Raw genomic sequence first — 16,549 nt, 5'->3', positions numbered from 1 at the left:
GAAATTACCTGAATATTCTTATATTGGAGTCTACTGTATAAAGCAGGTTAAGATGTTTTTTTAAACAAAAAAAAATTGTACAGAAAAACTATTCAATGATAGATGGTTTTTTTAAAAAAAATTAAGTTCCCATTGATTCAACTCCACAAAGAACAAACTGATTCATGGAAAATAAATGATTTATATCAACATCCTGTTGATAGGTTTAATACATATTGAAAACAGGATAGTTATTCTTAAGTTTAATGAATCTGTAAACTTACTGTAAAGTTGTTATGGGAATTACTGAATATGGCCGTCTTTTCTGTCCCTCACATTTTCCATTTGTTTTCTTGTAAGGTCTTTTCCAAATGCTTTTCTTGTTCAATTTGTCAATCTTCAGAGAAGGAAGCTTTACTGCTAAAAATAAAGAATATTTATTCGAGTTCACAACTCTTCAAAACATTTTAACATAAGTAAGCCATACATCTATTTCATTCAAACTGTGTATTATTTGTCCATAATGATAATGATATTGATTGGAATGATAAGAAAGGGATAATAAAAAAATTAGTTTCAGAGAAACCAACAATATTAATGCAGAAAGAATATTAAGGCAAATTTAAATGTAGGTTTTTTTTTTCAAGAATTTATAGTAGTCTTTAGAAGACAATAAGTCTTCAAAAATAATTTCTTTTATCAGAAATGCAAATGTTTATGAGATTCCTGCTTTTAAATAACAGCTGCAATAAAAGATGAACTAGAGGCTTTGAAGGCCATGTGTCATTCGTCTATATCTACTTGCATCTTCAACTGTGGACACCACTAGAACATAAGGCCATGTTCACACCATACGCAGTGTACAGTAAACATGTTTACCTTTGGTTTAATGTAATGTACACTAGTTTCACATTAAATTTGTTCACATCTATACACCTTGTTTAGCTACCTGTACATAGAATTTGTTCACACTTGTAAACTATATGTCATTTAAATGTCCATTACGTAGAACCAAATTCAAATTTTCAAACAACTTTTCTAGTCTAGAAGTTAGGGAAGACCATTTGACTTGAAAAAAAGGGGAATGGATTTTTCGACAATTTGTTTTTTTTTAAATGGAGTCATGCAGATGATTATATATATAATTGGAATGAACAAATATTCTGAATCCAAAGTTTCCCCATACATTATAGTGTTAAATATTGAATAGGTACCATTGAAAAAAAACTTAATATAAAAATTAGTTTAGATCTCACGCGAAAAAAAAATCGGACTCAGAACCACCACCCCCCCCTTTTTTTTTTAAGTAAAGTGGTTGTTCCTTTAAGAAAGTTATTTTGGATGACTTGCCGTAGTTAATAGATATCTCGATTAAGCATTAAAAACGTAGGCTGCATCAGCGTGCTTACATACGAAGAAAAATAATTGCGCTCTTAAGGATCACTACATATCTATCTTTTTTGTATGTTTCAAATGGTATTTTTTTCTCTAAGGAGTATTTGGCAAAGAGAGGGAGTAATGTTTTTCTAATTCAGGGATGATTCCAGGTGTTTTCAAATGGGTCCCTAGAACATCAAATTGGGAATTTTTATTCTATTTGGGAATTTTTTAAGCATAAAATCTAAGACGAAATAACATTATTTTCCTGTAAAAACGGAAAATGTATATCATTAAGTTTAACCTGTACACTGATGTTCATGTAAGTTGTAACATTTTGAATAATTATGGATGGGCTACTGTTATTACATGAATATCATTGAACATGATGCACTAGTCTGCTAGTCATTGCTAGTCTATCATCTTAGCTATAGTTACGTAGGCCTATTACAAAAAATATATTTCAGCTAACATAAAGCACTGAAAAAAATCATTCATCGGGTATTTTTTCCACAGCAGGTCATCTCTATAAATTTACCTTGATTCAAATGGATTTCTAATTGAACTGGTCAATTGTCGAATTCAGAAAAGCAATTACAAATTGAAAGTTCATATACTTAATTGATAAGATATTTAAAGCATTAAACTAGTGTTCTTTAAAATTATTTGGATCATATTCAAAACTTTTGAAATAGTTCCATAATGATGACATCGTATTTCATGAATGGTCTATCATCAACATTATTTTCAAAAAACGGTCAAACTTTTGTCTTTTGAGGAAATAATTTCTTTTTCAAAACAAGTTTTCATCATATTATATAACCGGCTCTGCTGGGCGATCTGCTTTTACGAGATCGGTGACCATTAAACTTTATCCATCAATGTTATATCAAAATTTAAATTTGCTCTCTGCCGAGGTCTGCTTTGACACCCATTTTTATCAACCTGCTGGGCGATCTGCTTTTACAAGATCGAATACTCCCATAACATATTAATCAATTGAATTCGGCTGCTAAAATTGTTTGCCACATGTTGACATAATTAAATCGTTGTTACAAACTATGAAAAATTATAGTTGCCTTAATCGGTGAGAGAAACTTTTCCAGAAATATCGATTTTTATTTTATTTTCCTGAATTGGGAATTCATTTTCATGTACATTTTTTTGGGGCCGCTGGCCGATTTAAGGGCCGCCCAGCGGCCCTAAACTATATAGTGGAATCATCCCTGTAATTGTATTTTAGCAGATCTGAGATACTACACAAACAAACAATCAACCTCACCCTTTTTCAGTAATGCATTTATGAGTGAATCGTTGTTTGATTTAATACCAGTGGCAAATATTTCTGTCAATGTGTACGTCCAGTCTAAAGGCCCTTGGGCTGATATTGGTGTCTCGGGATGATACGACATATGATACGGATTTTGCCATGTTTTATACACTTTATCATATATTTCAACAGGAGAGTTATATTATATGGACTGTTCACTGGGTTACCTTCAGTTCTACTTTTGTCTTGTTTTAAAAGCCTTAAAAGAACTGCTCAATTACTTATCCAAAGCACCTGGGTTACCTTACAATTTGTGTGATATTGTTTTAAAAATATTTTGTTAATTGTTGTATTTTTTTGTGTGTTTTGTATTTTTTACAGTACCTTTTTTGAGGAAAAATATTTCTTAAGCTTACATAAATAAAAACTGACTATGTAAAAAAAAAGTAGGGGTGTGATTAAGGGTAAAGGTGTGGTAAAGGGTATGCGATAAAGGGTGCACATCAAAGTTGCGCGATATAGATTAAACAGCAAGCTATTTATCACATATTCAAAACTACTGTATTTACTACTAAACATATGATAAAGTGTTTTTATAACAAATATATATATCAAGTTTAGACAAATATTTCTGTAAAGAACTTTATTAATAAGTGTTATAAGTATAAATTTTATATAAAAACCGTTTTTTTAAATATACATGGGAAAATTATAAGTTCTGAATGCCTAGTTCTGTGTACACTTAACCTACACAAGGCCTACATGGACTATCGACTGCATGTAGACAAAACATGATTTAAACTACATGTAAACATTGAGTTTTATCAATGGGAACGTAATTATGTTTAGTTTATTTGTGAGCTACACTAACACAACACAGAGTTTAGGTCAATGTGAACACAGCCTTATTCATGACTATAATCTTTTCTCTTTTTAAATTGTATTGCCATTCATATTACTAGTTTAATTTCTCTCTTTCTTTTATAAAAAAAAATCCAAAACACAAAAAATATTATTTTAGGGCAATAACACCTGACAATTTCAGCAATGCTGACTAACTTGTAGAACTTGTCTTACTGCTCATTTTTAATAATATTTTGAAGTTTCTATCTATTTATATAATTGGTAAAAATCATCAGAAAAGAGTAATAACTCAAATCAAGAATCAACTAACGATCTTGGCCATTTTAATAATTTATGGATCTAGTGCTGCTGATCATTCTTGCTATTAAATTGAATTTTCTATCCATCTATTATAGTTACCAAGATAATCAGCAAAAATGAAGAAGAAAAAAATCGTACTTTGTCATTTCAGGGTAAAAAATCCAAAAGATAAAAATATGCTGTTTTGATGTAAATGCACAGTAGGCAGATCTCAACATTTTGAAAAAATCTTACCTTTTACTATTAAAAAACGTTTTTCAATAGAGTCTAATATATTCTCATTGTATTCTATGAGTTCTATAATTTTAAAGTTACTAGTTATAGTTGTCACAATAACTAAGCTGTACCAATTTAACTGAGAATGTTCTTCTGCTTATAAAAAATGAGAAAATTGTCCAACAGTTATGTCAGTAAAAAATGTTTAACAGCCCAGCTATATACTGATACCATGTTTACATTCACTGCACCAGCGCATTATACCTTTTTTTTTCAAAAGCACAAACAATAGTTGTATTTCTATTAACCCATCATTTTTAGTGACATACTTGCATTTATCAAGATTTTGAAATCTTCCATAATTAAGGATGTTTGCTACTCTGTTTAAAAATAACAAGCTTTTTAAAAGACTGTTATGAATTGATAGTATATAAATAAAGAAAAAATAAAAGCAGAAAAAATGGAGGGTCCGTGTGCTTGTTTTCGAGATATAAGCCATAGAAAATTTGGCGGGAAATAATTCTCTCTAGATTTTTCATACATTTAACATTGACACCTTTTTTGGTTCAAAAACTATGAAAAAATAACAACGATTTTATAAGATTTTGAAATATGGCTTTTTGAACTTTATGTAACAAAATTATGAATAGAAAAGTAGGGGTTAATGGGCAAAATTTTTAATGGCAATACAAGGATAAAACCAGAGGATTCCGAAAATCTGGCAAAAATTCATAAAGTAGAGGAGCAAACATTCTAAAACTGCAAAATTAAAACAACATCGAACATCGGAAAAATTCATCATCTGTAAATTCATTGCTACGAAAGTATATAAAGGAAATATAAATTTGTTGCAAATTTTGATGCTTTTTCAGATAAGCCTAACATTGTTTTACTTCACTGGATTCCTTAGACAGTGAGAAATGATATATCTTTTTTTTCTTCAAGTTTTTGGCCTTAGTTAAAAGTCCAATCTTTAAAATATATTAGGTAATCAAGTCTTTTTCTATATATTTTACATAACTTTATGTATTTCAAATATATCTATATCATGTAACATATGTCCTTCTTTCCCTTTTCCCTATGAAAATTTTGATGTCTTTTTGATTGCAAAATTTGATGGGTCATTACTGGTCCTTTATCTTGAACTAGCAGAGTGAATATGACTAGGCATATTCAAATATAACTTATTTAAGCCCATTTATTTAAATTTTCTCAATAATTTTTTACCTGTTGTTTGTCTGCTAGTTAAATTCTTTTTCACTACATCACTATATAGCGCTTCATTTTCTTTCTTTTCCTTGATAGATTGTTTGCTTGTTCTGGCTTTCTCAATAGCTTTCACTGTAAAACAAAAGTTCTAAATTACCAGTAAGGCCTGAATCTTTAACAATACTCATAATAATATGATAGATTAACTATAGTATAACAATAAACACTCTTAAAATAAACAACCTGATGTTTGTTATACTTATGACATATGTTGAATTGTTCATGTTTGTTATACTTATGACATATGTTGAATTGTTCATGTTTGTTGTTATACTTGTGACATATGTGGAATTGTTCATGTTCGTTATAACTATGACATTTGTTGAATTGTATATGTTTGTTATACTAGTGACATTTGTTGAATTGTTCATGTTTGTTATACTTATGTTCATTATCAGGTTGTTATATATATACTTATAACTTATGTTCATTATCAGGTTGTTATACTTATAACTTATGTTCATATTTTCAAGGTTACCTATTTAACACTGTAATTAAATCTTTAAATATTGTTATATTTGGTATAAATATTGATTTTGTTATCAGCAAATTAGACCAACTTGTAACTACACATAGCTAGGTACTTTCACTGTAAAACAACCAGTTGATACATATAGTTTTGCACTGCACAACTGCCTGAAAACAAGAATGTGTCCAAAGTACACAGATGCCCCACTCGCACATTATTTTCCGTATTCAATGGACCATAAAATTGGGTAAAAAATCGAATTTGGGATTAAAATTAGAAAGATGATACTAAGTTTCAAGTTGATTGAATCATCAAAAACTACCTTGACCAAAAACTTTCACCTGAAACTAGCACTTTCATTTTATATGTTCAGTGGACCGTCAAATTGAGGTTCAAAGTATAATTTGGCTAAAAAATTAGAAAGATCATATCATAAGCAACAACTGTACTAAGTTTCAAGTTGATTGGACTTCAGCTTCATAATAGACAAAAACTACCTTGACAAATTTTTTTTTACCTGAAGCAGGACAGGGATGAGCGTAGGTAGAGCATAAAAGTATTCAACACAAAAAGTACACAGAAAAGAGCTATGTTATAGTGGGACAGTAGTAGCAACTCACACAAAAAAAATAGCTGAAAAATTTAAATTAAGCCTCAGTCCCACTAGACCACGATCTCACCACACTCACCGCGATCTAAATTAAATTCAGATCGTGGTACGGTCGCGGTATGAGCGGCATAAAAATGTAAATTTTTGTTGCTTTCACGATGCTACTACGTCCTCATTACGCTTCTTCAACGATCCCGCTACGATTATAACACGTTCTCACCGCGCTTATTCTGCGACCATACTACGCTTATCAAAATCTTTCTACGCTCATCACATTCTCACTACGACCATACCACAAGTTATCCAATTGCAACACGATCTTACCACACTTCTACTGCGATTATAGCACGTTCTTACCACGATGTGGTATGAGTGCCAATGAGACAACTCTCAATCCAAGTAACAATTTTTAAAAGTAACAATTATAGGCCAAGATACGACCTTCAACACGGAGCCTTGGCTTACACCGAACAGCAAGATATAAAAGGCCCCAAAAATTGCTAGTGTAAAACTGTTCAAACGGGAAAACCAACGGTCTAATCAATATGAAAACAAGAAGCATGGTTGAACCGTTAGAGAAAATGGACAAGAAGTCCCAATTACATACAGACAAACAAACCCTGGAGAAAATTAATATATTTTATTGGAAAATGACAATGAGAATAATGGTCGTAGTATGAACGTAGTCAGGTCGTGAGAAGAGCGTGATGAGGACGGCAAGGGCGTGCTAGAATCGTACTATGGTCGTAAACAGTGTGGTATAGTCGTAGTGGAAGCGTAGTTTGGTCACGGTGAGAACGTGATGATCGTAGTAAAGTCGTAATAACGTCGCAATGAGATCGTAGCGCAGTTTCTCCGAATAGAATCACGCTTTCGCTACGCTCTCACTACGATGGTACAGCGACCTTTGCGATCTTACTACGATCTTAGTGCGCTTTCACTACGCTTCTACTACGACCTGATTTGGCCACGACTGCACCACGATTATTTTGAACATGTTCAAAGTTGGCCACGCTCATCACGATCTTGAAGACCTCACCACGACCATGATACAACCCTACTGCGATCTAGTGCGAGCATGGCCTAGTAGGACTGGGGTATTAGCAGTTTCAGAAAGATCATAATTATACTTACATTCAGGTATTGTCTGGATACTATAAAAATGCTTATTTTTGCCCTTTTTTGGCCCTTTATACATTAACTGTTGGAACCAAAACCCCCCAAATAAATCCCAGCCTTCCTTTTATGATTTCAAACCTCGTGTTAAAATTTCATATATTTCTATTTACTAATACTAAAGTTATTATCCAGAAACCAATGGTCTTATAGCTAAATTATAAGCTGACACCAATGCTAACAACAATTTGGACCATAACTTCCAAAATCAATCCAAAAATGTTTTGAACCATATATAAACTAAAGGCTCACAAGAGCCTGTGTCGCTCACCTGATTCTATACTTGGGATTTTGAAAAAAATATTAAAAACTGTGAAAAAATTGTAACAGATACTTAAAATGATGTTTTAGGCCAAATTTGATTAAATATTGTTATGTTTGATCAGTAGTTCTCTTAAAGAAGACATTTGTATGTATTTCCCATAGGATCCCATATTAAACTAAGTCCCCCGTTGGTGGCCATCTTGAATAATGGAACGGCTACAAAGTAACAACACTTTGTTTAGTACCTCATAAGGAACATTCATGATACATTTGGTTTCATTCCATTCAGTGGTTCTTCAAAAGAAGACATTTGTATGGATTTCCCATAGGGTCCTATGTTAAACAAGGTCCCGCCCCCTGGTGGCCATCTTGGATAATGGATCGGCTACAAAGTAAGAACACTTGGTCAGCACCTCATAAGGAACATTCATGCCATGTTTGATTTCATTCCATTCCTTGCTTCTCTAAGAAGACATTTGTATGTATTTCCCATAGGGTCCTATGTTAAACTAAGTCCCTGCTGGCAGCCTGATCTTATATAATTGATCGGCTACAAAGTAAGAACACTTGGTCAGCACCTCATAAGGAACATTCATGCCATGTTTGATTTCATTCCATTCCTTGCTTCTCTAAGAAGACATTTGTATGTATTTCCCATAGGGTCCTATGTTAAACTAAGTCCCTGCTGGCCGCCATCTTATATAATGGATAGGCTACAAAGTAAGAACACTTGGTCAGCACCTCATAAGGAACATTCATGCTATGTTTGGTTTCATTCCATTTAGTGGTTCTCTAAAAGAAGACATTTGCATGTATTTCCCATAGGTAATATGTTAAACTAAGTCAGCCATCTTAGATGATGGATCAGCTACAAAGTAACAACACTTAGTAAGCATCTATATATCTCATAAGGAACATTCATGCTATGTTTGGTTTCATTCCATTCAGTGGTTCTTCAAAAGAAGACACTTGTATGGATTTCCCATAGGGAACTATGTTAAACTAAGTCCCCTGCTAGTGGCCATCTTGGATGATGGACCAGCTACAAAGTATCAACACTGGGTCAGCATCTGATAAAAAACATTCATGCCATGTTTGGTTTTCTTTCCGTTCAACGGTTCTCTAAAAGAAGACAATTGTATGTATTTCCCATAGGGTCCTATGTTAAACTTAATTCCCCCCAGGCAGCCATCTTGGATGATGGATCCGTTACAAAGTAGTAACACTTGGTCAATACCTCATAAGGATCATTCATGCTATGTTTGGTTCCATTTCATTCAGTGGTTCTCTAGAAGATGTTCAAAATGTCGACAATGACGAACGCCAAGTGATGAGAAAAGCTCACTTGGCCCTTTGAGCCAGGTGAGCTAAAAACAAAATTCCTAAACTTTGAATGAGAAAGTTAGAACATAATATAATATTGTTTTCCCATATTATCAATGGAGATTTTTTATTTATTGATCAAGTCATGCGAGTAAAAAAACTGGTATCAAGATAGTGCAAGAAAATGATAACACTGGATTAATTTGGTGTTTATGTTAATTGCACTTTTCTGATCATGTCTTTTAAAAGTTACAGATAATTTAAATTTAACTTAATCACTCAGGAATTAAAAAAACCCAATTCAGCCTTTAATTTTGAATGAACTCAGACAGAACTTCAATTTACCTGGCTTTTGATGTTGAACAACAGGAGACTCTACCTCGGCTGCTGGTCCTTTACCAACTTTGTTTTCAGCACTGACACTACATACATAATGTTTGTCCAGCTTCAGATTCTTAATGGTATAGGAGGTGACAAATGATCTGCCTCGTCCAATCTTTTTCCAGTCATCAGAATCAACCATTTTCAGGGAAATATTGTACCCAGTAACCTTTGAATCGCCAATTGCCTTTGGCCTTGTCCATTCCAAAGTCAACTTGTCATTGGTCCTTGTCTTCACCTTCAAATTTGCAGGTGCTTGTGGTACCTCTGTTGTAAATGGAGATTAAATATTTAGTTGATTTCTTATCTTAAATTCAAACACATAAGTATGAAGCAGGGGAACTAGAGTCTCTAACAAGGTGGGCTTTCTCACCTGCATCTTCAACAATAGCAATTTTTGTTTAAAATTAGAGGCTAGCTCTCATGAGCCTGTGTTGCTTAAAATCTTCTGTGGTTTTGGAAATCATGTAAAATAAGGTTTAAATCTTAATAAATAGTATAAGATACCCTAATAACTAAATTAAAAAAGGTTATCCCACTAGTATCTCGACTTAGACAATACTTACTGAAGACCCCTTATCATTATTTAACAATTTTCCCTTACACCTCAATAATAAATCCCTGTGTACTTTTGTACTTTATTCGAATAGATTGCCATGTTAGTTGGATGGCATTGTGGCTTAGTTTTATTCTAATTGGCCCTGTAGATTAACTAGAGAATATTTTGGTAAAAGAAAAAATTGCGAAATTCACTTTATAAAGCAATACAATTTAAGGGGTCAATTGAATATCTTTGTCATATCAACATATTTTTAGATCTTATATACATTATCTTTGTCTATAATAAGATATTAGATAATAACCAAAAACTGCTTAATTTCCTTAAAATTACAAATTCAGGGGCAGTTATATCCAACAAAATAAACTCATCATAGATACCAGGACTAAATTTTGTATATACCCCAGACACACGTTTCGTCTACAAAAGACTCATCAGTGACGCTCTAATCCAAACAAGAGGCTCTCAAGACCCTGCATCTCTCACCTTAAATTTTTTGCTTAAATCTTCCATCAATGATTATTTTGGGTTTTCAATTTATATAAATGGTTCTTCGATTCTGTCATATCTTCTTCAAAAGCAAAAACAAGAGTGGACACACTGAAATGTCTCGTTTGTCTCGTGTTCATAATATAATTTATGATGAAAGTATAAAAAAAACATTGTATACCCCAAGCATTACATTATTGCTGTTTACAGTTTATCTCTATCTATAATAATATTCATGATAATAACCAAAAACAGCAAAATTTCCTTAAAATAACCAATTCAAAGGCAGCAACCTAACAATCAGTTGTCTGATTCATCTGAAAATTTCAGGGCAGATATATCTTGACCTGATAAACAATTTTACCCCCATGTCAGATTTGCTCTAAATGCTTTGGTTTTTGAGTTATAAGCTAAAAACTGCATTTTACCCCCTATGTTCTATTTTTAGCCATGGTGGCCATCTTGGTTGGTAAGCCGGGTCACCAGACACAATTTTTAAACTAGATACCCTAATAATAATTTTGGCCATGTTTGGTTAAATATGGCCCAGTAGTTTCAGAGGAGAAGATTTTTGTAAAAGATAACTAAGATTTACGGAAAATGGTTCAAAATTGACTATAAAGGGCAATAACTCCTAAAGGGGTCAACTGACCATTTCGGTCATGTTGACTTATTTGTGAATCTTACTTTGCTGAACATTTTTGCTGTTTACAGTTTATCTCTATCTATAATAATATTCATGATAATAACCAAAAACAGCAAAATTTCCTTAAAATAACCAATTCAAAGGCAGCAACCTAACAATCAGTTGTCTGATTCATCTGAAAATTTCAGGGCAGATAGATCTTGACCTGATAAACCATTTAACCTCATGTCAGATTTGCTCTAAATGCTTTGGTTTTTGAGTTATAAGCCAAAAACTGATCTAACCCCTATGTTCTATTTTTAGCCATGGTGGCCATCTTGGTTGGTTGGCCGGGTCAACCGACACAATTTTTAAACAAGTTACCCCAATGATGATTGTTGCCAAGTTTGGTTCAATTTGACCCAGTAGTTTCACAGAAGATTTTTGTAAAAGATAACTAAGATCTACGGAAAATGGTTAAAAATTGACTATAAAGGGCCATAACTCCTAAAGGGGTCAAATGACAATTTCGATCATGTTGACTTATTTGTAAATCTTACTTTGCTGAACATTTTTGCTGTTTCCATTGTATCTCTATCTATAATAATATTCATGATAATAACCAAAAACAGCAAAATTTCCTTAAAATTACCAATTCAGGGGCAGCAACCTAACAACGGGTTGTCCGATTCATCTGAAAATTTCAGGGCAGATAGATCTTGACCTGATAAACAATTTTACCCCCTGTCAGATTTGCTCTAAATGCTTTCAATTGGTTTTTGAGTTATAAGCTAAAAACTGCATTTAACCCCTATGTTCTATTTTTAGCCATGGTGGCCATGTTTTTTGATGAAATGGGAATTAAAACACAAACTTTATTCTAGATACCCTAGGCATCAATCAGATGAAGTTTGGTTTGAATTGGTTCAGTAGTTTCAGAGGAGATCTTTGAAATAGTTTACGACGGACGGACGACGATGACGGACGGACGGACAGAAGACAACGGACGGACGGAAGACGACGGACGCCAAGTGATGGCAAAAGCTCACATTTCCTTTTTTCCTAAAAAGTTAAAAAGGCCAAATAAAGTAAAAAGTTGAAGAGCATTGAGGACCAAAATTTCCAAAAGTTTTGCCAAATACAGCCAAGGCAATCTATGCCTGAGGTAGAAAAGCCTTAGTATTTCAAAAATTCTAAATTCAAAACAAGGGGTTGTCTGATTAGTCTTAATTTTTCAGGGTTAATAGATCTTAATCTGATGATCATTTCTATCCCATGTCAGATTTGCTCTAAGTGCTTTAGTTTAATTGTTTACAAAAAAATGCATTTTACTCCTATGTCCATTTTTTAGCCATGTCTGTCATCTTGGTTGGCAGGCTGGATCATCTAACACATTTTTTTACCAAGATACCTTAATGATGATTGTAACGGGGTGGGGGTAACCCCCATAGACTCTCCCTATATTATTTCATTTGATGTGTTTTATTGTTCCATACAAGAATATATATGGTTTATGGTTGGGGATATGGACCGTTTACAAGTTTTCAAACAACAGGGGGTGGAGTGACCCCCTAGGGACTTCCCTTTTATTTCTTTTCATTTGTTTTATTGTCCCCTACAAGAATATATATGGTTTAGGGCTGGGGATCTGGACCGTTTACATTATAATAGCATATTCTCAAATTGAATGGGGTGGGGTGACCCCCAGGGACTTCTCTTTTATTTCATTAAATTTGTTTTATCATCTCATTCAAGAATATATATGGTTTAGGGGTGGGGATTTGGACTGTTTACAAGATAATAGCATATTCTCAAATATTAAGGGGATGGGAATGACCCCCAGGGATTCCCCCTTTATTTCATGTGATTTGTTTTATTGTCCTATGATCATTTCTGAAGACTGTGTGTGTTTATCACTTAAAGTTTACAAGTTATATTCATTTGAAAATTTTCGAAATTAAAATCCCATAGGGTTCTATAGTAAACCCCTCCCTTCTTTCGGCCTCTCAAAATACCTTAATAGACCCTAATGCACAAATTTGCTTTCTATCTTTCTATACGTAAAATAATATAGAGTAAAAAAGAGGAAAGATTTGAAAGCCACCATTGGTTGCAATTGACTGTTGAAACAATGTGACCATTAGTGCAGGTTTGACTGTATAGCTACATTCATCCCAAGCAGAATTTTCTAATCCTTTAAAAACACATTTTACTCAAATAGTTGTTACCTGCTATTGGTCGACTTGTTAAATTCCTTTTAAATTTATCACAATATAATACTTTATTTCCTCCTTTCTTATTCTTGAATGATGGTTGGCTAGGGCTGGCTTTCCCAATAGATTTCACTGTAAAACAAGAGTTTGTTGACACACAAATGTCTTCACTGATACAACTATTTTCAAAATAATAGGCAAAAATGCAAAAAGCTGATAATAAAAAAGTTATTTAGGACAATAACTTCAATAAAGGGCCAACTGACAATTTTGGGAATGTTCACTTATTTGTTTTAGATCTTGACTTTTTGATCATTTTGCCTATTAACATTTGCTTTCTACATGTATATATTTCTATGATTCTTAAAAAAAAAAATAAGACAAAAGGAATAAAAAAGATATATTTTCTTTTAAGATCAATAACTTCAGTTTATTTAGAAGCGACTTATTGAAAATAACAATAACTAAACGGTACCAATTTGACTGAGAATGTTTTTCTACTGCTTATAAAAAATGAGAAAATTGTCCAACAGTAATGTGAGTTAATCAAGTCTTTTTTCTATATATTTTACATAACTTTATAATTTTCAAACATATCTATATCATGTAACATATGTCCTTTTTTCACTCTTCCCTATGAAAATTTTGATGTCTTTTTGATTGCACAATTTGATGGGTCATTACTGGTCCTTTATCTTGAACTAGCAGAGTGAATATGACTAGGCATATTCAAATATAACTTATTTAAGCCCATTTACTTAAATTTTCTCAATCATTTTTTACCTGTTGTTGGTCTGCTAGTTAAATTCTTTTTGACTACATCACTATATAGCGCTTTATTTTCTTTCTTATCTTTGATAGATTGTTTGCTTGTTCTGGCTTTCTCAATAGCTTTCACTGTAAAAAAAAAGTTCTAAATTACCAGTATGGCCTGAATTTTGAACAATAATCATGATAATATGATAGATTAACTATAGTATAATGATAAATACCCTTAAAATCAACAACCTGATGTTTGTTATACTTATGACATATGTTGAATTGTTCAAGTTTGTTATACTTATGACATATGTGGAATTGTTCATGTTTGTTATACTTGTGACATATGTTGAATTGTTCATGTTTGTTATACTTATGACATATGTTGAATTGTTCAAGTTTGTTATACTTATGACATATGTGGAATTGTTCATGTTTGTTATACTTGTGACATATGTTGAATTGTTCATGTTTGTTATACTTATGACATTTGTTGAATTGTTCATCTTTGTTATACTTCATAACGTTCATTATCAGGTTGTTATACTTATAACTTATGTTCATATTTTTAAGGTTACCTATTTAACACTGTAATTAAATCTTTAAATATTGTTTTATTTGGTATAAATATTGATTCTGTTATCAGCAAATTAGCCCAACTTGTAACTACACATAGGTACATTCACTTAAAACAACCAGTTGATACATATAGTTTTGCACTGCACAACTGCCTGAAAACAAGAATGTGTCCAAAGTACACAGATGCCCCACTCGCACATTATTTACCATATTCAATGGACCATGAAATTGGGTAAAAATCTAATTTGGCATTAAAATTAGAAAGATCATACCATATATAGGTACAGGTGTACTAAGTTTCAAGTTGACTGGACCTTAGCTTCATCAAAAACTACCTTGACAAAAAGATTTAACCTGAAGCAGGACAGGGACGAACGTAGGTTGGGAATAAAAGTATTCAACACAAAAAGTACACATAAAAGACTATGTTATAGTGGGACAGTAGTAGGAACTCACACAAAAAAATGGCTGAAAAATTTAAATAAGCAGTTTCAGAAAGATCATATTTATACTTACACCGATGCTAACAACAACATGGACAAGAGTTTGGACCATAACTTCCAAAATCAATCCAAAAATGTTTTGAACCATATATAAACTAGAGAATCTCAAGAGCTCACCTGATTCTATACTTGGAATTTTGAAATAATATTAACAAGTGAAACTGCGAGCTACTGCTCACTGATGATACCCCCGCCTCAAGTGGATAATACTAATAGTGTAAAAATATGCAAGTGTTCGGTAAACAGGAAGTTGTCGAGTGATGAATCTGAAAACGCATCACACAGTATAGCTGACTTATAAAAATCCTGAAACCAAATTTCAGAAATCCTTGTATTGTAGTTCCTGAGAAAAATGTGACGAAAATTTTTAACTTGGTTATCATGTGTAAAATCATACAAGTGTTCGGTTAACAGGAAGTTGTCAAGTGATGAATCTGAAAACGCATCACACGGTATAGCTGACTTATATAAATCCTGAAACCAAATTTCAGAAATCCTTGTATTGTAGTTCCTGAGAAAAATGTGACGAAAATTTTAAACTTGGCTATCATGTGTAAAATCAGACAAGTGTTTGGTAAACAGGAAGTTGTCAAGTGATGAATCTGAAAACGCATCACACAGTATGGCTGACATATATAAATGTTGATACCAAATTACAGAAAGGGTGGATGTGTAGTTCCTGAGAAAAATGTGACAAAAGTTTCATGGGACAGACTGACTGACGGACGGACTGATGGACGGACTGATAGACAGAGGTAAAACAGTATACCCCCCCTTTTTTAAAGCGGGGGTATAAAAATGTAAATTAAAAATTGTAACAGATACTTATAATGATGTTTTAGGCCAAATTTGATTTAATATTGTTATGTTTGATCATTAGTTCTCTTAAGGAAGACATTTGTAAGTAATTCCCATATAGGATCCCATGTTAAAATAAGTCCCCCAATGGCGGCAATCTTGAATAATGGAACAGCTACAAAATAACAACACATTGTTTAGTACCTCATAAGGAACATTCATGATAAATTTTGTTTCATTCCATTCAGTGGTTCTTCAAAAGAAGACATTTGTATGTATTTCCCATAGGGATCTATATTAAACTAGGTCCCACAAAGAAGACATTTGTATGTAATTCCCATAGGATCCCATGTTAAAATAAGTCCCCCAATGGCGGCAATCTTGAATAATGGAACGGCTACAAAATAACAACACATTGTTTAGTACCTCATAAGGAACATTCATGATAAATTTTGTTTCATTACATTCAGTGGTTCTTCAAAAGAAGACATTTGTATGTATTTCCCATAGGGATCTATATTAAACT

General features: G+C 32.7%; 1 protein-coding gene across 1 annotated transcript in view; it reads right to left on the bottom strand.

Annotated features, from left to right (window-relative positions):
- Positions 1 to 16,549, bottom strand: part of LOC143065021 (uncharacterized) — a 135,191-nt gene that overhangs the window by 74,969 nt on the left and 43,673 nt on the right. The window contains exons 8-12 of the mRNA XM_076238301.1: positions 14,168 to 14,281; positions 13,400 to 13,516; positions 9,463 to 9,765; positions 5,234 to 5,347; positions 264 to 399 (exon numbers count right to left, since the gene is read on the bottom strand). Coding sequence (XP_076094416.1) covers positions 264 to 399; positions 5,234 to 5,347; positions 9,463 to 9,765; positions 13,400 to 13,516; positions 14,168 to 14,281 — 784 coding nt within the window. The remainder of the gene's footprint in view (positions 1 to 263; positions 400 to 5,233; positions 5,348 to 9,462; positions 9,766 to 13,399; positions 13,517 to 14,167; positions 14,282 to 16,549) is intronic.

Source organism: Mytilus galloprovincialis, chromosome 1, assembly GCF_965363235.1.
Source record: "Mytilus galloprovincialis chromosome 1, xbMytGall1.hap1.1, whole genome shotgun sequence".
NCBI lineage: Eukaryota > Metazoa > Mollusca > Bivalvia > Mytilida > Mytilidae > Mytilus > Mytilus galloprovincialis.
Note: the sequence above shows the minus strand (reverse complement) of the source record. Positions and strands in the feature narration are given on the sequence as shown.